The sequence below is a fragment of the Chelonia mydas genome, chromosome 11, assembly GCF_015237465.2.
Source record: "Chelonia mydas isolate rCheMyd1 chromosome 11, rCheMyd1.pri.v2, whole genome shotgun sequence".
Lineage (NCBI taxonomy): Eukaryota > Metazoa > Chordata > Testudines > Cheloniidae > Chelonia > Chelonia mydas.
In genome coordinates, this window is record NC_051251.2 from 60955915 (window position 1) to 60979045 (window position 23131).

General features: G+C 39.9%; 1 protein-coding gene across 4 annotated transcripts in view; it reads left to right on the forward strand.

The window, feature by feature from the left end:
* The window catches only part of PARD3B (par-3 family cell polarity regulator beta), a 616262-nt gene that overhangs the window by 206855 nt on the left and 386276 nt on the right, over positions 1-23131 (forward strand). For 3 of the 4 annotated variants that reach the window (XM_037913130.2, XM_037913131.2, XM_037913132.2), the window contains one exon: positions 10867-11038. The exons of the other annotated variant lie outside the window; for it this stretch is intronic. In XM_037913130.2, coding sequence (XP_037769058.1) covers positions 10867-11038 — 172 coding nt within the window. The remainder of the gene's footprint in view (positions 1-10866; positions 11039-23131) is intronic. 4 annotated transcript variants of the gene reach the window in all.

Here is a 23131-nt window from a genome sequence, read left to right on the forward strand (position 1 = left end):
TATTCTAGATCTGCAAACTTTCTTGCAGTGGACAGATTTCTTACTGGTGCAGTTACATGTTAGCTTGACTTTCAGGCTGTGTCTAAGGTCTCAGCAGAGCCATTTATGACTCTATCACCTTTTCTTGACACTAGGCACACCTGAGCCACAATGTCTCAGTACTTCCCAGATGCATTATTTCATAAGATGGGGAAGAACATGTCCTCTAGGGAGTTTCCTTTTCATCTTCCTGCCATCTGCACTAGTAGTTCTAGAAGGTAGAAAGGGTTCTTCTCCATCCATTCCCAGTTTTGTGATCTTGGTAGGAGATGTGGCTGCCCTGTAAAAGTACTGGAGCTAAGTGCTATTTATCTAACCAGCAAGGCTTTCTCCTCTTCATAAAATCCAAATCTGTGTAAATTGTGAAGGAATGCACTACACAGACTACCAAAGGGGTTCGTTTTAGCCAGCTGAGTCGAGAAATTTCTTATTAATAAATTCAGTATCCTCACTGATCAGGTTAAGATTTTGCCATCGTTATTTTCAGTAAAAGTCGTGGACAGGTCACGGACAATAAACAAAAATTCATGGAAGCCCGTGATCTGTCTGTAAATTTTACTAAAAATAATGGGGGGACGGGTTTGACGGGGGGGCTGATGAAGCTGGAGGCCTGCCGGGGGTGGGGAGAGGGTGGAGTGGTGAGGAGAAAGAGCCCGAGCCTTGTTGTGGGGGAGGGAGGCATCTAGCACCCGTTGCAGCCCCAGCAGCTCAGAGCTCTGGCACCCCTGCCACAGCTCCAGGGTCTCAGAAGTCAGGCCTCCACGATCTGCAGCGGCTGACTGCTCCAGGGTCCTTGCGGTGCCTCAGACCTCCAGCATCCCTGCCGACCGCGGTGGCTGACGGCTCCATGGCCTCTGCCACCTGCGCTGCCTTGGAGCTCTGAGGCCTACTACTATCTGTGGTGGCTGACAGCTCCAGGTCCCCCTGCTGCACCAGGGCTGAAGCAGAAAATATCACATATGTCACAGAATCCATGACTTCCATGACCTCAGTGACATAATCGTATCCTTAATTATAACAAAGTTCTCTGACTATGAAAAATATGACACCTGCCTCCTTAAATGTAAATGAGGCTAAGGGACAAACAGACGTTGTAGTGGTCTGAAAGAGATGGAGGTACCAGGTATCTTATATAGTTAGGAAGGAGATGCAGGCAGGATCACCTGTTTAGTAAGAATGCAACTTGTATTGCAATTTCGCTCTTAAAAAGTCAAGAATGGCTTTATAGAAATATAGTACAGAGAACAATCTGACCACTGTTTAAATGGAAGACTATTAGTTATATAAGCAATAAAATTACAATACCAGAGTTTATGCTAGAAGGGGACGACACCCTGAGGATGAGACAAATGAACCTATTCTTCAGTATTTGCAATACATCCCAAGAATAACAATGCCAAGTTTAGTCCACATTTCTGCAGTTCTCACAGCAAAGTACTACCCCAAGCAGCTTTAGGTATATACTGAGAAACTCTGTCATAGATAAGGTTATTTCAAAATGAGGAAAGATTGTCTGTCTACACCAGTGGTTGTAACAGAAAAATAACTAAATGTCTCTTGGCAGAAATCCAAAAAGGTAGGTTTTTTGGTCGCTTTTGAGTGGGTTTGTTTGTTTGTTTGTTCGTTTTTTTAAACTATCCGAAGTATAATAATCTAGAACAGTCAAGGAGGACCTTATCAGATCCACTCACTCAGATGCTGCATAGATGAAGAATCTGTTTCAACTCACAGTATACGTTTGACTGATCAAAGACACCTCCTTTTTAATGAACTCTTTTAGACCTCAGAATAACACTCAGAATCAAGAACCCCAGAAATCTGGAATTGAGATGCCAAATGTAGTCTGTTGGGTCTCCTGCCCCTGAAATAAGCCTCCATGATCATTTCAAAGGCAGGAGACCCAGCAGTTTGGAAAGCAAAAATTTATGGAAGTTAATCTCTTACTCAGGATATTGAATGACAGAATCACCAATCTTTAATGATGTCTAAGGAGAAGATTGCGTCACGGAGGTCACAGAATCTGTTACTTTCAGAGACCTCCATGACATTTTCTGCTTCAGCACAGGGGAAGAACTATCAGTTGGAGGGCCCCAGAGCTCCAAGCTGCTGCGGGCGGCGGGGGGAACCAGGAGCTCTGAGCCGCGGCGGGAGGGACCCCACAGCCGTCAGCTGCCAAGGGTGGTGGGGGAGGTCTGGAGCTCTCAGCTGCTGCGGGCAGTGGTGGGTCCTGGAGCTCCGAGGCACCATGGGCAGTGAGGGCCACAGAGCAGTCAGCCACTGAGCCACTGGATGCCCACCCTCCCGCTGCAGGGCTTGGGCTTCAGACCCTTCCCCCTACTCTCCCCCTCCCCCCCCACCCCGTTATATCCTTGGAATACTTCGTGATGTAAGGGGGAGGGAGGGGCAAGTGGCTCCAATGGACACTGCGTTTCAGAATGTTCGGAAGCTCACAGTGCAGGTGCCCTGATCTCACAAGTAGTAATATGCAGAGCATCATCTTGAAAAAGTCCGGTTACAGTTAAGTAACCTTCATTTATTTTTGTGAAATAGGAAAGTGACAAAGTTGTATGAGACTGTACTGAACCTCAGCTTTTACTTCCATCATTTCTGTGTAGGTCACAGAGTTCAATGGCAAGCCCATTGAACCATTCATTTACTATGTACCCACGATTTTTTGTTGAAACATGAGTGATTCTTGATTGAAAATTCTTTGGTGAATTAGGAAATGTGTTTATTATCAGGCGTAAGATGTTGAGAAATAGTGTTCCTGCTTGACAGTGCTCCTTCAGGACTTGAACATTTATACTTTGTTTAAAAATGAAGGTTTTTTTAAAAACTTTTTTCCCTGCAGTGTTTGCAGTCACAAGCATGTATCATCAGAACTGAAACAAAACTGATCGTAAACAAAGCAGGACCCTCTCTAGTATGCATTCATAGTCCAAACTGAGTGAAGGGCATTTAAAAAACTCCAACCAAATATGACTGGTGAAAACTAATTGGAGGGAGATCAGGTTATCATCAAAGGCACAAAGGACAGTTAGTCACTGATCTCCAAATGAAAGTTAGTGGAAGTTGGGCACCTAACTCCTATTTGTGTCTTTGAAAAGTATTCCCCTGCTTCTTAAAAAATCCTTCCTTTTTAATCTTCTAATGTGCTATTAACATAGGTAAAAACATTTACTTTTTAAATGATTTTTAACCTGTCAGTACTTGAAAGCTGATGAATTTAATTGCGTGCAAGTTTTATTATTTTCCTTTGAGGTTTACACCAGAGTGGCGCTATGTATATGAAGAATGTTTTGGGTTGGAGAGGAAATAGAAGTATCTCTTTAGTTCCACTTATGTTGGTTGAAATTAGTGAAGTCATATGTTTATGCCTGTTCTTGTACCACGAAGACTCTTATTAAAAAAAAAAAAAAAAAAAAAAGATTAACAACACTAATCAAGTTGTCAAAAGCATTTTTTTAAAAAGAGAAGTCATGATGAAGTCTTTGTTTAAAAGGGTATATAAAAAAGCCAGTTGCTGTTGAGGTGCAGATAGACAAATGTTTTCAAATAAGTCTGCAATGTTCCACCATTCATTCAAAGGTGATAATTTGTTTTTCTCTCCTTGTGAAATTGTGAAACTTCACAGCATTATTTAGATTTAATTGTGCTTGGTTAAAACTTGTAACTAATCAGATTTTTCTTTGGAACATATTATGTAGTTTACTACTTTTTATATTGTTGCATGCTAATAAATACAGTGTATATGATTAAAGAATTTGCATACTGTAGGTGTAGCAGTATATGTATGTATATGTTTATATACGCAAGCACACTCTGGAAGTGGGGGGAACATGCAGTTGCTGAAGGTTATTAGGGTAGAATGTAACCAGTTTTGGAAAGACTGATAGCCCTTGGGAAACATGCCATTTCTTATGGGGAGCAGGGATGAGGGAACATTTTATCTTTGGATGACTCTTAAATGAAACAGTCCATCAATTTTCTGCATCCTAGTGGGCCACTGATTCCCTTAGGTGCAACACTTTGCTGCTTTGTATTCAGTCCTTCTCATTCAATAGCATTATTTTCCTTCTATTGTTGTTTACCCTTCTTCTTGTACATGAGATTATATCGGTATTTGTTGAGTGCATGTTTGTAGCTCTGTGTTTCGGTATATATTCTCTAAACTTGTACACAAATTTTGTATTTTTCTGTAAATCATGTAATTGGAATAATTATAAAATGTTGATAGTTTTAGTACCTCTATCGTACGCCTTTATCATAGGACACCCTTACAAAATCAAAATTTGACTTTACTAATTTGCTTTACAATAAGCTTGCCACACTTCCTGGCAACTGTAGTGGTAATAAAATATCACTGTTCAGTGTTGCTACCTTATGGTGGGTTTTTGCTTACTTAAAATCCTTTATGTATAAAATAACAAGTAAGTGCCACAGGTTCGAAAATCTATTTGTCTTGGTGACTGATAGATTATTAAAAGGTGCTAGATTTAAACAAATTACAATGATGTGTGGAGTTGAAGTCCTAATTATACAAAAATGCCTTTTAAAGCTACTCAGTGATGACAAATACTTTTATATTTTTTTCCTCAAGTCACTTTTTAAAAATGGAATTTTTTTAATGAATATACCAAGTGGACAATTTTTATCAATAGAATAATGGGATCACATTTCGCAGATTATTTTTACATATTGATGGAATAATCTTTTGATACACTGATGTATTTAAAAGAATTAGTATGCTGATCCACATAATGGCTTATTTTTTTTAATATACTGAACTATTTAAAGAGCAACTTGACAGAGTGACCAATTGAAAACATGAGGATATTTGGTAATGTATGTTAATGTAGGATTTTTTTTTTTTAATCTTGCTTGGAGACCATCATTTCTTTCCTGATGTGAGAGGATAGTAGTCTTCTCCAATTAAAGAATTTTCCATACTGGAAATGAGCAGTCAATTACTAAAATTATTTTTGAATAGCTAATTTGCATATCCTTAATTGTATTCATTCCTTTTTGAAAGGCTGAAGTTGATATTTATAATGTTTTGATTGATTAGTAATGCATTTGTAATGTTAATATGGTTACGAGCTAGGTGCTGTTGTAAATGGAGTCCTGAGTAGCTCTTCTGAATAAATGTTTTTAATAAATAAATTAGTTTTTGTTTCATTGGTGAAGGAAGATCTTAAATTTTTTACCTATTAGTATCCTCAGTACATGAAATATCACCTCTTTTACATGGTGTAAAAGGTGGGAGTTTAAGTCTAGATCAAATAACTTAATTGGTGGTGACTGTTATACAAGTGCCTATAAATAATTACTGTAATATAACAAGAATCTGACAAAAAGATGCACAGCTAAGAGGACTTCTAGACTCTTCATTGTTACTGGTTTCTCAAATAATGACAGCAGTAGAAAATACTTTTACTAATTTGGGCTGGGTAGGGGACTACAGTCCACTTTTGCATATAGATTTGGTCAAAATTATCTGCTCATCTGTAATCTCCACATCTGATTAGTGAGTTAAAACCTGGCTCCCCCTTACAGCTTTTCCATTGACTAAGGCCATGTCTATACTAGGAAAGTACTCCGATTTTACAGAAGTCAATTTTTGGGAACAGATTGTATAAAGTCGAGTGCATGCGTCCATACGAAGCACATTAATTCGGCGGCGGTGTGCGTCCACTGTACCGTGGCAAGCGTCAACGTTCCGAGTGGTGCAGTGTGGGTAGCTATCCCACAGTTCCCGCAGTCCCTGCTGCCCATTGGAATTCTGGGCTTAGCTCCCAGTGCCTGTTGGGGCCAAAAATTTGTCACGGGTGGTTATGGGTAAATGTTGTCAGTCAACCCTCCCTCCCTCCATGAAAGCAACAGCAGAAAATCATTTCGTGCCCGTTTCTTTGGATTGCCCGAGCAGATGCCATAGCATGGCAAGCACGGAGCCCGTTCAGCTCACCGCAGCAGTTATGACCATTGTAAACACCTTGCACATTATCGTGCAGTTTATGCAGAACCAGCACCTGAAAAACCAGGCGAGGAGGCGACGGCAGCACGGTGATGAGGTCATGAACACAGATTTTTCTAAAACCGCGGTCCCCGGAGATTTGGAGATCATGGTGTTATTGGGGCAGGCTCCTGCCGTGGAACGCTGATTCTGGGCCCGGGAAACAAGCACAGAGTGGTGGGACTGCATAGTGTTGCAGGTTTGGGATGATTCCCAGTGGCTCCGAAACTTTCGCATGCGTAAGGGTACTTCCATGGAACTTCGTGACTTGCTTTCCCCTGCCCTGAAGTGCAAGAATACCAAGATGAGAGCAGCCCTCACAGTTCACAAGCGAGTGGCAATAGCCCTGTGGAAGTCTGCAACGCCAGACAGCTACCAGTCAGTCGGTGATCAAATTGGAGTGGGCAAATCTACTGTGGGGGTTACTGTGATGCAAGTAGCCAACGCAATCGTTGAGCTGCTGCTATCAAAGGTAGCGACTCTGGGAAACGTGCACGTCATACTAGATGGCTTTGCTGCAGTGGGATTCCCTAACTGCGGTGGGGCTATAGACAGAATGCATATCCCTATCTTGGGACCGGACCACAAGGGCAGCCAGTACATAAACTGCAAGCGGTACTTTTCAATGGTGCTACAAGCACTGGTGGATCACAAGGGATGTTTCACCAACATCAACGTGGGATGGCCGGGAAAGGTTCATGACGCTTGCCTCTTCAGGAACTCTGGTCTGTTTGAGCAGCTGCAGGAAGGGATTTACTTCCCAGACCAGAAAATAACTGTTGTGGATGTTGAAATGCCTATAGTTATCCTTGGGGACCCAGCCTACCCCTTAATGCCCTGGCTCATGAAGCCGTACACAGGCACCCTGGACAGTAGTAAGGAGCTGTTCAACTATAGGCTGAGCAAGTGCAGAATGGTGGTAGAGTGTGCATTTGGACGTTTAAAGGGTTGCTGGCGAAGTTTACTGACTAGCTTAGACCTCAGCGAAACCAATATTCCCATTGTTATTGCTGCTTGCTGTGTGCTCCACAATCTCTGTGAGAGTAAGGGGGAGATGTTTATGGCGGGGTGGGAGGTTGAGGCAAATGGCCTGGCCGCTGGATACGCGTAGCCAGACACCAGGACTGTTAGAAGAGCACAGCAAGGAAGCGCTGCGCATCAGAGAAGCTTTGAAAATCAGTGTCATGATTGGCCAGGGTACTGTGTGACACTTCTGTTTGTTTCTCCTTGATGAAAACCTGCCCCCTTGGTAGCTTCTAAATTCCCTGTAAGCCCTCCCTCCTTTGATCACAGCTTGCTTGCAAAGGAAATAGTCACTATCGTTTAAAAAACATGTATTCTTTATTAGTTGATTATAAAAATAGGGAGATAACTCACGTGGTAGCCCTGATGGGCAGTGGGAGGAGGGCAGGAGGGAAGGAAAAAGCCACTTCAAAACTTGTTGAATGACAGCCTTCTGTTGCTTGGGCTGTCCACTGGGGTGGAGTGGTTGGGTGCCTGGAGCCCCCCTGGCGTTCTTGGGCGTCTGGGTGAGGAGGCTGTGGAACTTGGGGAGGAGGGAAGACGGTTAAACAGGGGCTGCAGTGGCAGTCTGTGATCCTGCTGCCGTTCATGAACCTCCACCAGACGCCGGAGCATGTCCGTTTGATCCCGCAGTAGCCCCAGTGTTGCCTCATGCCTCCTGATCTTCCTGCCGCCACCTCTCCTCACGTTCATTGGCCACTGTCCTGTACTCTGCTGTTGTCTTTCCACACATTCTGCTGAGCTCTGTCAGTGCCGGACGACTGCATGAGCTCAGAGAACATTTAATTGCTCGTGCATGTTTTTTTGCCGCCTTTTCTGAGATAGCCTTTGGGATGGAGGAGGGAGGCTTGAAATGTTTGCAGCTGCTGGAGGAAATAAAAGGGAGTGAAGTATTTTAAGAGATACATTTTACAGAACAATGGCTATACTCTTTCACGGTGAACAACACTATTCACGTTACATAGCACATGTGATTTTTGGTACAAGGTCACATTTTGCATCTTATATTGAGCGCCTGCGGCTCTGGTGTGAGAGATCACACATGCAGTGCCGGGCAACAGAATTCAGCTTGCAGGAGGCCATGGTAAGCCATAGTCTTTCAGCTTCTGCAACCACAGTAACCCTAATTCGAAACAGCTATGTCGATTTCAGCACTTATCCCCTCCTTTGGGGAGGAGTACAGAAATTGGTTTTAAGAGCCCTTTATGTCGAAAAAATGGCTTCGTTGTGTGGACGGGTGCAGGGTTAATTTGAGTTAACGCTGCTAAATCTGACACAAACTCATAGTGTAGACCAGGCCTAACTGTGTGACTGTATCTGGGAAGAGGCCGTTTCAAAGACATCCAGGGCCTGGCTTGTAGATAACTTCAACAATCAAGATTAGTATCTTTAAATGATTTGATAATTGTTGGGTAGCCAGTGAGGTGAATGGAGCATGGGAGTGATGTGTTTTTGTCACCCTGTGTTGGTCAGCGGGTGATGTATTGCATGTTATACATGTGGAATTTCTTCACTACCTGTGGTTTTATTTCTCAGTACATGGCAATAATATACTATTATGATTACAGCTAATGTTTCATATAATTTGTCTCTCACTTTATGGATGTGTAAACTGGGGATGATAATGCTTTACTCACCTCCTGTAAAATGCTTCAGAATCTACAGATGAAAAGTGCTGTACCATTACATAGTAGTAGTATTATAAAAATCTATTGTAATATGTGTGCTGTTGTATTGAAATATATTATACTATTGTCATGCACCGGGGAATGAAACCACAGAGAAACTCCACCTGATGCAACACAGAACAGTGTGCCTGTTGATCATCACATCACACTCATGCTCCATTCACTTCACTATTTACCTATCAAATACCAAAATGAGTTTCAAATCCTGGTGTTGATCTTCAAAGCTTTCAGTGAGTTGGACCTGTGCTATCTTGCTCACCTTCTCCCTCAGTAACAGCTGCAATCCTCAGGAATGAAGGAAAGTTATCATGGGAAAGGTGAGACTTGTAAGAGCTGAAGACTAAGCCTTCTGGGAAGCTAATTCACAACCGTGAATTTTCTTGAACTTGAATGATAGTCTTTACAACATTCATGAAAAAATGTGACACATTTTTGTCAGAGCCTTCCCATGACATTAATGTTAATAATTATTTAACAAACAAGAAAAGCAACCGTACTCTTGGTCTTGATGTGCATGTTTCGCTTTAGTTCCCCCATTTGGATTTATCTATTTGGTAAGGTGCACAGATACTATGATGGTGAGTTTCCTTGTACTTTACTATGATTTACATTGCAAAAAAAGTCGTCTGTTACTAGAATAATATTTTCTAATAAGTTTAGGTTAAATACAAAACAAATTATGTGTAGTAAGAATATGTGCGTGGTTATGGAAAGAAAACAGTGTTTGTCTAAAAAAGAAAGCAAGTTTTCTTCCTAATTATTCAGGGTTTTTTGTGTGTTGTTGGAATACGTATTGGTAAACATGAACTGACACATTTCTAGCAACCAAATTATAAATGAGTGGGAGACCTAAAAATGTCAGTTTCTTCCTTAGAAGCACTTCAGCTTTTTCTCCTCTTATTCCCTCCTTTATTTCGTGTCTCATTCCTTTATCTTGTGTACTTCTTTATTCCCTTAGGCAAATGAGTGTCTTTAAATGTTTGTCTCTTTGCTTCAATATTTTACTTCTCTGTATATCTTTTTGACACAAATCTTCAAGGTATATCTATGTACACGCGCGCACACACACGCACTGTACATGTAATATTTATAAAAATTAAAAAATAACCCCAACCTTAATGCTTGGTTTTTGGAATGATCTAGAAAGTGATTTGTGCCCTTTACAAATTTATTCATAGACTAAATGAATCTCTTAATAAATCCTAAGTATTAACGGAAAAATTCGTACACCCTAAACTGCAGAAACCATTTCAGATGATATTCAGTGGATAACATATGTCAGTTTAAAGCATAGGATGAAATAACTGCCTCAGTGAAATACACTGATTATGAAGTTGTTAATACTGTTGCAGTCTCATCCTCTACCCTTGATGCCAGTGGATACTCTGAGAATGGATCAAAAGACACATGTGCCTTAAATTTAATCCCCAAAAGTTCTCTGATGTAAATGACACTGGGATTTTAAAACTGGAAAAACAAAAGAGGTTATTCAATGATATTTTGTATTCTTGAACATGCTGTCTTTTACAATAACCTAAGGTATTTATGAACACAATATTCGTCTATTGTCCTTTTTTAATTACCAGAAGATAAACCGAAAACAATAAAAAGTCATGTATACCTCACTTATATGTACTTGCGTTGTACTCTGGGATCCTTTTTTTTTTTTTTTTTTTAGTGTTTAATTTTGGCCAACTGGATTTTTTCCCCTAATTTTAGTCTCTGAAAGTTAGCCTAGAAGAGCATGGAAGCAGTGCTTCAGTTAAGAGTTATTTTTTATGGCTGAAATAGGGATTTCTCTAAGTGGAGGTTTGTAATGAAAATCCGAAGAGAAATTTTCCGCTACACTAAGCTGCTAGCTAATGATGACATCATATTGTGGTCCTGATTCAGAAAAGCATCTCTTTTCAGGTCGCCGCTTAAGTCCCATTGAAGTTAGTGTATTTAAGCACATGTTTAAGTAGTTTCCTGAATCTGTGCCTCTATCATCTGTCATTTTCAAATCTGTTCGATATTTTTATCCTACCGTCAAGGCAATATTTGTACTGGAAATCAGTGTCAGCCATATTTTAAGTATCAACTGTAATATCTTTTGTTTTACAGCTGATTGCTGTGTATGATGAACAAGAATTGCACAATAAGATTGACAGCACCAGTGGCGGTTTGACAGACACACACAGCCCAGACCCTTTTGAGATGGAGGTGGCTGCCCAGCTGGCTGCCTTTCAGCCAATTGGTGGTGAGATTGAGGTGACTCCTACTGCACTGAAATTGGGTATGTGCGCATTGTCTTCCAATTTTGAAAATGATTACTGATCATCATCTAGGAGGGGATATGTGCCATAGCCTCTCTATATTGCCGGTGTCTTGCCTCTTTATTTTCATCCTTCCTGTTGGTGTTTTTGTTGCATGTCTTCACTGGTGATAATGCTGTGGTGAGGTCACACAGAATCTTTCAGAAACAGGTGACTCCCTGACTTTCCGGTGTGCTCTCAAAGCAGCAGCACTGCCTGACAGGTATCCAGAAAATTAATGAGAGTAAGGGATGTTTTCCTGTTTTCTCCTAGAGATCACTAGTAACATTTTGAATAGAGAGGTCTCCTGAATAAACCAAGTATGAGGCTTAGAACACAAAAAGTAAGAAGTAAGGCTACTACCCTGCCTTACTTTACCCTAATGTGACTATGTATTGTAGGGGTCTCAGAACAGTGTGTGATTAAAATTCCTGAGCACAAGTGGGTGGGTTAAGGATGGAATTTAAGTCTTGGATCTGAAATGTTTGTGCCTTTGTTGGTTTAAAGTTAGACCACTTATGACTTTTGAAATTGCATGTTTTGCATTCTATTTGCTTTGGTTTAATTTTGTTTTTAAAAAAGGAAAAGACTGATAAATAAACATTCCACCAACATTTTATTGAAAAGAAAGTTAATGCTGTGAACAGAACTTAGTGTTCTAGTTTGTGCCTGTCAGGGAAAGCATTCAATTTTACTGAAGTCAATGAAACCTTCGAGACTAAGGTTTACATTATAATAGGTCATTTAGAATGTTTGTAATTTCAACCTTCTGCAGGATTTCTTCCGGCCTGTAGTCTTGGGAAATGATGTGTTCTTGCTGTAACTTCCATATATTTAAGAATGTTATGAACTGTATTCTTGATATGTATGGAAAGGATTCATCTGTCTGAAGGACCTCTAATTGAATGAGTTAACATTCTATGTTACACACACAAGATCTAGCATGAAATGTAAAAGATATCTTAACATGTTTTGAAAAATAAGATAATCACCCTGATGCATATTTTAATGGACCAGTAAACATGCCTCGTCTTAGCTCAATACTGTATTCACATCTTGGGAGAAGGACAGAATTATATTTCATATTTTAGCCTTATGCAAACTTATGTAAAACAACTAAATTGAATTTTTGTTCATAATGGCAATGCCAGTAGACCTTTAATTTTAGCAGTGCTGGAGGTCACCACTATGTCATTTACCAGACAGTTTCATTTTCATAACGGAAATGATGCTAGGATGTTCTGGAGTATTAAGGAAATGAAGATAGTGTAAAAAGATCATCCAATTATGGTCCCAGTTAATTTCCAATCTATACACATGTTTCTCTGGAAATAAAAGTGAATATCTCCTCTAAAAATGGAATATGTAAAAATGAGGATGTTGGGATTCCATATTTGTCTCAATGATTGCATTTCAAATTGGTTTCATTTAAATGAAGGGTTTTCTAACTGTCTGCCCTAAAAACTCAATATGAGTTCTGAAAGTCCACCTGTTTTCTTTCTGGCTATTGTATCTCATTGATGACAAAAATTCTGCAAAGCTAATTTTGCCCTTATTGTCATCTCTGCTAGTCTATTGTTTTCTGTCCTCCGTTACACTAAATCCAAATCCAAAGACAAATTGAATTAAAAATGCAAACAAAACATAGTTATCAATACTATTGATGTATGAGCCAGGTTAGAATATGGTGCATCCTCTTGATTCTGCATTGGCTACCAGCAGCAAAAAGTAGTAAAGTGTTTTCACTGAAGAAAGATATGACTCTGAATATACATAGTGAGCAAATTCCTGGAGTAAATCACTTTTCAGGGTAGGAGTGTACTTTAAGTATGTGCCAGAGTTCTCAGACTTTTAAAGAGTCTCTGAATGTACAAAAGATCTCTGAATTTACTTAAATAGGGATTATATCTATGTGGTTCAAATGGACAAAATATATAGCTGTGTGCTTTAAAAATTCATTGAAGAATCTATACTTTAGAAGTCTGGGTCCACCATATTGTCCATATGATGGATGTGTTTTTAATGATGTCCCCAGAAGAATACCTAGCATATGGGGCTGAATAAACAGAAGATACTAAATTATTTCTTTTACAAACATAAGGGAATCCATATAAAATTTAAGAAACTATATCGTAAGTGTTGGCTGATCAGTCTTTATTTATACTAGATATGTTACAAGATATATCTCTTTTGTTATTTTTCCTCTTTATCTTAAAATTACTTATTTCATATCCTTTGTGATCGATGCATTCCAGATATTAACCAGTCCTACTAATACTACGATTTTAGTTTTCCCGTTACCAAGTTAGTTATTCTTGGTTTTCTGTTAGCAAGTCACTTGAACTTTTGAAAATGATCCAATACTTATTTCAAAAACAACCCTATATTTGACTTTAAAGCTAAAAGTACCTCAACCCCTATATTCTTTCCATATGTGCGTTATCAAAAAAATCCAAAATAGTATTTGGACCTTGGTTTTTATCTAATTGTTTTCATAATATTTAGCACTTATCTCTTTTCAGCAGTTTACAGATAATTATATAACTTGATTATTGTCAAATTTAATATCTTTTTCTGTTAAATCAAAATTATTGCATAGAGAAACACATGGAAGTATTTGCATGCACTGTTATAAAAAGCTAAACCTCTCTTCTGGTGTTGCCTTTAAGAAAATGAAGGGGAATGTGATGCCTTTAATTAGGCCACAGCGTCTAAGTATCTGACATGCCCAAAATATGAGGTTAACTATTGGCATCTGATCCTAGACAAACATACTTGCACCACACGCACAGCAGAACTGAAGCAGGGTATCTGGTACTGCTGCTGACGGTGTCTGAATTCAGACTACAAAGCAAGTAAGTTTGTAATGGTTTCTTATTGCTAGAAGGGCTTTGCTGAAGTCTTTGGAATTTAGGACTGAAATTTATTGAGGGAACTGGAGTCATTTGCTTCAGTTAGATCCGTAAGTCATAATTTGGTCCTGGGCTTTAATCTTATTGGTTTCTTTTTAGGCCTGATTACCAAACAATTAACACTGAGGACGAGGCCTTTTTCTTAGTCTAATGTCTTATCCATGCAATAGAGGAATGATCTAGTAATTAGCTATGGCAACTTTGTACTTTTCTTTCATTCAGGTACAGATACATATGTATCTATATCTATATACAGATGTATGAAGATCTGACATATTTTCACATGACCAATTTCCTTGTTTCTTCAAGAAGAGTAGCAATGTTATTTTCATTCTGTTGGGCGGGGATAGGACTGTAACAGGAAAATTGTGGTGGGACTGAGTTCATTCTCCCCGTTTCTTGCCTCTCTTTGTTTTGTGAAATGGAAAGCACTCCAGTATACTGCAGGGCGCTTGCCCCTTCAATTCATAACTCAAATATACTTCATAAGAATATCAGGGCTGCTGAGAATCACTGGCTACACTGAGTTGCCCTAAAACAAAACCTGCCTTTTAAAACTCATATTGAAAATATTAATTGCAAATGTACTGTCAAAAGTTAAGTAAATTTAAATCAAACTTTCAGAAATAAGTTTCATACCCATTTTCCAGTTATTATTCAGGAGGTGGGAGTGGGAGAGTGAAGAATTTTATCTCCTCCTCTTCCTCCTCCCTCCCCCCACAAACCCACTTCCTGACCCCTCTTCAGGGACCACTGTCATGAGGAAATCCTCCATCAGGAGGTGGACTCTTCCCTCTAGTGAGGGCTATAGAGCAGAGTTCCCCAAACTGTTGGGCACAGAGGAACATTTTGAGGGAGGGAAGTTGTTGCCCAGTCCAGCCCCACCTGGGGGTGGGGAAGATGCGCCATCCAGCTCCACTCCTGGACCTGACCCCAGCTGTCCACCCTGCCCCTCATCCCAGGTGTGGCCCCAACCTCGGCCTCCCTTACTCCTGTCCACGTCTCCCAGCTCCAGCTGAGGGGGGGCTGCGGACAGGAGTAAAGGGGGGGGCGTGACCCCAGAACATTTGGGGACTACTGCTCTAGAGCAAGTGCAACCTCAGCATCAAGGGAAAAGGGTTTTTTCTCCCCATATTTCATAGTTTCAAAGAGAAGAGGAGGGTGGAGACCCATTCTTCATCTACACCAGTTGAATCTTTATTTGCAAATCTAAATTTCACTTGCTAACATGGGCATCAATAATTTCTTCCCTGGAGAAGGACAGATGGTTCGTGACTCTTGACATGAAAGATACTTACTTTCATGTGCATATTCATCTATCCCGCAGAATGTTCATCAGATTCATAGTGGGACAAGACCACTACTAGTATACTTCTAGCGTACTTCTTGTTCAAGCTGGCAACAGCACCCAGGGCCTTCTCGAAGGTTCTTTCCGTGACGATGGCCCAGATGAGACAAAAAGGCTAGACTGTCTTCCCATAACTTGGATGATTGTCTCCTAATGGGCAGATCCAACCAAGAAGTTCAGTCAGCAACATTATCCTTTATCCATCTTCTAGCATCATTGGAAATCTGTGTAAACAGAAAAAAAGCCTCCTTTGACTCCCACAAATACTGTAGACTGTATAGAAGCAGCCCTAGACTCAACCTCAGCAAAAGTCTACCTCCCATGAACAGATTCCAGGCCATGAGCAGCCTGATAAAACAAGTAATCCTCTGACCTCCAACCACAGTCAAGATCTGCTTCTCCCATTTTAGGTCACGTGTCCTCGTGTACCTGCATAACACTGTTCAGCAGGCTTCACCTCCATTGCTTACAGGCCTGGCTCTAGTCTGTTTACTCTACAGGTAGAGACAACATGAATACCAAGGTAACAACTCCTGCCAAGGTCATGGCTTCTCTCGTATGGTGGATGAACCCAGAACAAGTGCGTGCAGGAGTCCCTTTCTTTCCACCCACACCTGACACAACCATAATCAGAGGTGTATCCCTTGTAGTCTGGGGAGCACACATGGGTAGTCATGCTGTGCAAGACACATGTTCTCTTGTCAATCTCCTAGAGTTAAGGGCAGTCTGCATAGTCTGCAATGCATTCCTCCCACTTAGAGTCCTGTCGCATCCAGATAATGTCAGACAACATGGCAACTGTCTTCTATATAAACAAACACGGTGGGGCCAAATTTCTTCCTCTCTCTATATATAGAGGCAGTCAATTTATGGAACTGGTGCATCAGAAACCACAACACACTTTTGGAAGCATAGCTACCAGGTATTCAGAGCTCTCTAGCAGACAGTCTCAGCAGTCACTTCCTCACAGGCCAGTGGGAGATACACAGATCCACTATAAACACAAATCAGCCCCTCCCTCCCTCCCCTCCCCACACACAGTGGGAAACACCACCTGGGACCTTTTCAATTCCCAGATGAACAAGAAGTTCAGTTTATACTGCCACAGAGCAGCACTGGGTTGGGGCTCCAGGGGCAATGCCCTTCTGTTATCCTGGACAGAGCACTTGAGATGCACCTTTTCTCCAATGGCACTGCTACCACAGATCCGGAAAATTATTCATCACAACAAAGCTTAGGCCATTCTCATTGCACCAGTTGGCCCAGACAGTTTTGGTTTTCTGACGTTTTACGAATGTCAACCTGTTCTCCAATCAAAATTCGTCCCTTCCTGGATCTATTAATTTCAGAGATTGACAAGATCAAGCATCTCAACCCAGACCCTCGCCACCTACAGTCTAGTATTTGGAGGGGCATGAGACCTAGAACGTTCAGAGTCAGACACCATTCAATCTATTTTCAATCAAAGCAGAGAATACTCCACTGGAAAATGCTGTCTCATTAAATGGAGGCATTTGTCTACCTGGACGCAATAGAACCAGTTATCCCCAGAAACAGTGGGTGCTCCTGCTATTTTAGATTACTGCGTCATCCTCAATGTATCAGGGCTTTCCATTTTTTATTTTTAAATACCCCACAACAGTCACATTCCTGAAAGGTCATCTTTGGACCTTTCCACCATGATGAAATGAACATTGCAATTGGACCTCATTCTTGTACTCTATTTACCAGCCCGCACTTTGAACCACTGGCCAATTTCCCACCTATCCATGAAGGTTGCCTTCCTAGTTGCCATCATGTCAGCCAGAAAGGTGAGCAAATTGGGAGCATTCATGGTTGCCTTCCATTTACCATATTTCATAAGAAGGTTATGCTATTTCATTCATTGAATGCAGAATGTCTTTAACAAAATAATACTGGTAAAACCGTGGACAAATTCAACAGGTTTAACAAATTTATTCCACTAAAATTAGTACCATTTTCATTTTGAAAGGGCACTTCATTTCCTGTAGAAACTATCTTTCTCTTCAAAACTAAGAAAAAATATTGATGCAGAACTACGAAAATGTCTGTGAAACTCCCCCCCACACACACACTTTCCCCAGAGATGAACATTTTCTCACAGATCTTTACTAAAGACTGCTGAAAGTTTGTAAAGCACTCTCAAAATGCTTGTCTAAAGAAGTCCTTTTAAAATGAAGTTACTACCATATAACAGCTCTATGTAGCCAGGTGCAGGAGAAGCACAATTTGAAAACTCTCATACAAAGGCAACAAAGATTTAAAAGAAAAAAAGATTGTTTGAAACCTGTGATTATTATTATTTTATACTTCAGCCAAGTTTTTTTTTTTTTTTTTTGCCAGTCAGTCACAGGGGGAAAAATGTGTTGATTGGTTCTGAAGCTAGAATATATTTATAATAAATGTATGCACTTGTGCACACTATGTCTCCAACATTTAGATGAAATGACACATTTTTCAATAGTGTGGGTGTCAGTTACAGGGCGAGCTGTGCTTTCGACCCCTTTTAGTCCCCCTCGAGTGCATCCATCGGGTAACAGGCTTAGCTTCTTTAACCTCTCTCAAAGGGTAGAACCCCATGAACCAATTACTGTTGGACTAGATCTGGTTTCTTAACCATGTTAACACAACAGGCCTAACTGTGTCTGGCAACTGTAAGCCCTTTCACTCCAGGGACCAGCAAGCTGATTAAAGTGACTCAAAAGCAACTTCTTCAAAACATTCTTTATTTTTCCACTCACAGGTATATAGCATTCAGAGGGAATGGTTAAAACAATAAAAACCATATTTCCTGTACTTGATCCCTGATCTTTCCTTGCAAATTTTGGTAAGTTCCAGTCAGCTCAGTTACCTCCATCTCTGGATTTAGAGAAGCAGATTGCTGCTGTAGAATGCTGTTTCTCTCAGAGACTAACCTCAAGTTGATGGCTGATCATCCTCCTTCCTGCCTAGTCTAGGATCTTTTTTTGTATCCCCTTGGATCCTAAATTCTGCATGGGAAGAATAAACCTTGCCAGATTAGTTGGAGCCAAGTTGTAGCTACCCTGTTGTTTCCCCACGGCCCCTAAAATAGTACCTCATCTTTGCCATTGCTGTTGGTTTCCCTCTCACAGCCTCCTTTAATGTTAAAAGGTAAACTGAGGTACACACATTTACAAAACATAATACAGATATTACCCTCATTTTCCGCAACAGGTATTCATTTTGGTGTCCTGGCCAAATTTCTATTTGGCTGATTAAAAATAACAGTAGTTAGGTATAATGGTGTGTGTGTGTGTGTGTGTGTGTGTGTGTGTGTTTCCTTCCCAGGTATCCAACATACTAACAAACGTTCAGAATTGATAAACCCAGCGGGAATCAGAAACAACCTGTACAAAGCATTGTAAATGAGCTGTGGAATTAGTTGTGAGTTTTATCAGCTCTCTGAATTTTTACATAATTCTTTTTCTATTTATTGAGTTAGTGTTTGATTTTTCAGTTTTCCATTTAGTGATGCTTCTTTTTGGCTAGCGGTGGTTTTCCAAAGACTTTATAGAAAAGGAACTAAATTCCTTTTGTAGGTTTAATTGTCTGGTACTCTTCAATCCTTGTTCTAAGCTATTGTTGTAGTGGTATTAGACACTTAGTGTTGTCATGTTTCACCTTAGAGGTAGGTTCCCTTAGCAAACTATATACCTGCAGTTCATCCATTACTTAAATGCTTTTCTATAGCTCAAGATGAAAGGGGTTATATAAATGTAAAAGATACTAAAAATAAATAATCTACAGTACTATCGGAGTATTTTTATGCTAATAGATTGAGATGTTAAAGTAGATAAGCACTTAATCTCAGGACTATTAAAAAAATGAACCACTGACACAGGAGGGGGAAGATGTGCTTTCATTAGTAAAGAGGGGTCTAATGTCTTATATATCAATTGATTCCAGTACCACAAAAATATTGTCAACTCTTTTTCTTTGAGCTGCTTACTAGTATTGGACCCATATTGAGTCACTCTCTACAAATCTCTTCCAAAAGAAAGGCCAATCACATACAATACTGTGCTCATAATAGTACAGAGTGTTCATGAATTTTTTAAATCTCTATTGCATGTTGCTGCTAATCTAATATCTAGTGAAAATATGCTTACTAAACACTCAGCTATAAGTATGGGAATACTTTCAGTGTGATCATCAGCTTCATCCACCAGGTGAAGCTTCCTGCTGTTCACAGGAAACTGATAGTGTTACCAGAAACCCCTCAGCACCTAACATTTCACTATATTTGCAATTGTCCTCTGCTTTCTAAATATTGTTACGTATTACTTAGAGTATAGTAAGGTTTAGCATTTCTATTTCTAAATGTAGCCACTCTTAAACAGAGGAATACCATATATGTCTGAGAATCTAACATTTGTAATTTATTCTGATCCCATAACCTTGCCTTGTAATTAGACATGTACCCACAAATGAAGTCATCATGAGCACCCTCCCAGTTTCCTCTTGTAGTTTTTATTTAAGTATTCTCAGCTAGTATTTTCTTCTGCAGAGTGAATATTGGAACTGAAAAGGTGAGTTAAAAAGTTTAGCTTTTTGTTTTTTTCTGATGTCAATTGGTTATTTTCCCTTTCAGTCCAGTTGGGCAGAAAAGAGATCCATAAATAATTATTTATGGAAGATCCATCTTATGCATATGTCACTTTGAGTCAGACATGCCTTCGTGATTTGCTCAGGGTTTTCTCATTTGCTTTATCTAATAGATGATGGTCCACTGTGCACGAATGTAGTTGTTTCCTTTCTCCTTTGCTTCTCCTTTGCATTAAGAATCATGATTTTGCCCAAATTGAGAGAGAACTAGCTAATACTTGACATGCCTGCATTCTGAGGTGGGAAGATAAAGTAATGTGTGCTTAGGTGCCATCATGAGAATTTCTACAAATGGGCCTTTCCCATCTTCTTTCCTCTTCCTCCCTTTTTTTTCTAATCAAACCCAAACAGGTGCCACAAACAATTAATCGCATGCTATCTGATTTGCTGTAAAACAAATAAAGTTGCGTTTTCTCTTACAATAAGTTCTTAGTATATTGTTAAATGTACACATTTATAAGTAATATTAGTATTTGGCAAAATAGAGTCCAGACAAAGATGAATCATAGGACAGGAAGGCACCTCGAGAGGTAATCTTGTCCAGTCCCCTGCACTCATGGCAGGACTAAGTATTATCTAGACTATGAAGCAGCCACACTAATCTTTTATGAGGCATCAGCAGCTCTTGATCCCATGAAGTTTTGTTGACTTATTTGTATCAGTGTGCATTCTCCTGCGAGGTCCTACAGAGATTTGTTTTATCAACTAATTCTGTATGTGAGATAGATGGGGGAAATAGTGAGACTGCTGATTGCACTCTTTTACTCTTAGGCCTGTTCTACACTACACAGCTAGACTGATGTAAGGCATTTTACGTAGACCTAATTATGTCAGTAGACACACTACAGCCTTGTCCTGCCAATGCAAGTGCCCTCCTATACTGACATAAGTCCTATACCTCTTGTGGAGGTGGAGTCATTATGTCAGTGTAGTTAGGGTGATGCTGTGTCCCTGTAGACACTGTGTTACTTACATTGGCTATTGGTTGTCTTGTCAATTTCAGGCCTTCATGCTGGAGCCCTGAAATTGAGAAGAAAGCCAGGCAGCTAGAGCTCAGCTGCCCCTGGTTCCCCGCTCCCAGCCAGGCTTCACCCACCAGGCTCCTCACTCCCCGCTCAGGGAGGTGGGAAGCCCGGCTGGGAGTGGGGAGCCAAGAGCCCAGGGTTCAGCTGGATCTCAGCCCCTCACATTGCCCAGTTTACTGTACAGCTTGAACATTGTTTCAGAGAGAGTAAGAAATATCTTGCATGTAGGGAAAACTGTTGTATTCACCTTTTACTTTGGAACAATCTTTTTCTGCAATTTTTACTTGCTGCCTGAGTACTGTCTCTTATATGCACGTAGTAATGACTCCTCTTCTGATTCAAGGAAATGTGCACATGCAAATCTTTTCTTAGAAGCTAGTTGGTTTTAATACAAATGTATTACAAAAGCATGAAACATTGTTTACTCTTTAAGAAAATATTACTTCCATCACTTTCTCTGCCTCTGGAAGCTTCTTAGTAGTGGTATCATTCCTGTGCATTGTTTGTTTAGAGGATTTATGTGGATGACAGCATGCTTGATAGCTCTTCTCCTCTGCAGCATTGTTTAATTTGGTTTTAAATAATTGTGATGATCAATTAAAGCCTACTAGTGCTTTTTAAAACAAATGGTGCCTGTTTCTGGAAATCTGAAGGTTTGACGATAAGTTCTCTTTTCAGTCATTGTGTAGGCATGATGTACTTTGAGTTTGTGACTTAAGGTTGAGCTTGAATCATGGAGTTAAAGTTTGTACTAGCACAGGTGAAGTTTACCCTCTCGATAGAACTGGAATAGTATTGCAGTGCTTTTATAAAGAAACATGGGAACAAGTAATATGTATGTCTTCTGGAACATTAAGTAAAGAGTATATGACTTTCTGTCCTGACTTCTATCTCCTATCCAAAAGTGGCGCCATATCTGAAATGTCCAGGCTTTCAGAGCTTATAGGGTTTTTTTAAAGATATGATTATTTTTCTGTGGAAACTACAATGCATTTTCTGGGTATTAGGCTCCTTTTAAACGTACGTTTTCTGTGCGGATTTTAACCTCACACAGATTGTGTTTCTTGATTCTCTCTTTTAGTGAGTATTATTGCATCTCTTGCTATGAAAATTGACAACTGTTTTTTTTAAATACGAAGAAAAGCTATATTTTAGATTAATAATCGTAGAATTATTGTTATATTGATTAATAATTTTTCTGCTGTTCTAGTCAAATTAAGACTGTCTTAGCAAAATAAAAACCCCTAAATAAGGCCAAAAAAAAAAGAATCCTGGCCTCATGGTAGCAACCCCCTTTTTTTCTTTTTTAAATCTGAGTCCAGATTCATAAATTTTCATGTATATATTTAATTTGTATTAAGCTATGTCTGTTTGCTATAGACATCAACATACCCATTGTACAGTTTGACCAAAATAAAATACAGTTAAGGGATTCAGACAGTTTGCCCACTGCCATATAATCCTTACTCACTTTCTATCACCCACTGTAACTTTAGTACTTTCAGACCCTCACATGTTTAATTTTTGTTAGCCATTGTCTTTGGGAGAAGCATCCCTTCGTATCTTGTTGGTTTTCAGGACAGACATTTAGCGTCTTACCCAGAACTGGAGAAAGAATCATTAGTTTATTCTATTTTGGAGTACTTGGTTTTCCTTTTCCTTGATTCAGTCCACGGTTTCCCCTAGATGCACTGTGAGCTGAACTTTATTTTGTTTTCTTCATAACTCTGTTACCCTAGTACCGAGAACTCTATTTTCAGTAGACATTAAGCAAATGAAGAATGCAACTGCAGGCAAAGATGTCTCTCTTTCATGCCAAGGAGCTCTCTGCATATGCTTAATGAGATCTGTGACAAGATGAAACCACACAGAATATTTGGATGGAAAGCATAAGGGCTCTTATTACCCTTTGAGACTTGTTTGAAAGGGAGTAACGAATCCCTTCCCACGCACTCCTTCACAAAGCCCATTGGTATTGCCAGGAGGAGTTCTGAAGCTATTGGGTCTGTTATCATTGCCGTACTACATCCATGCCTAAAGCCAGTCCATAAGGTCCAAGTATGCCTATGAGATTGTGAATTGATTAGAGCAGCTCCAATACCAATTTAACCTTCCCTGAGAAATGGGAGATTAGACAAAGTG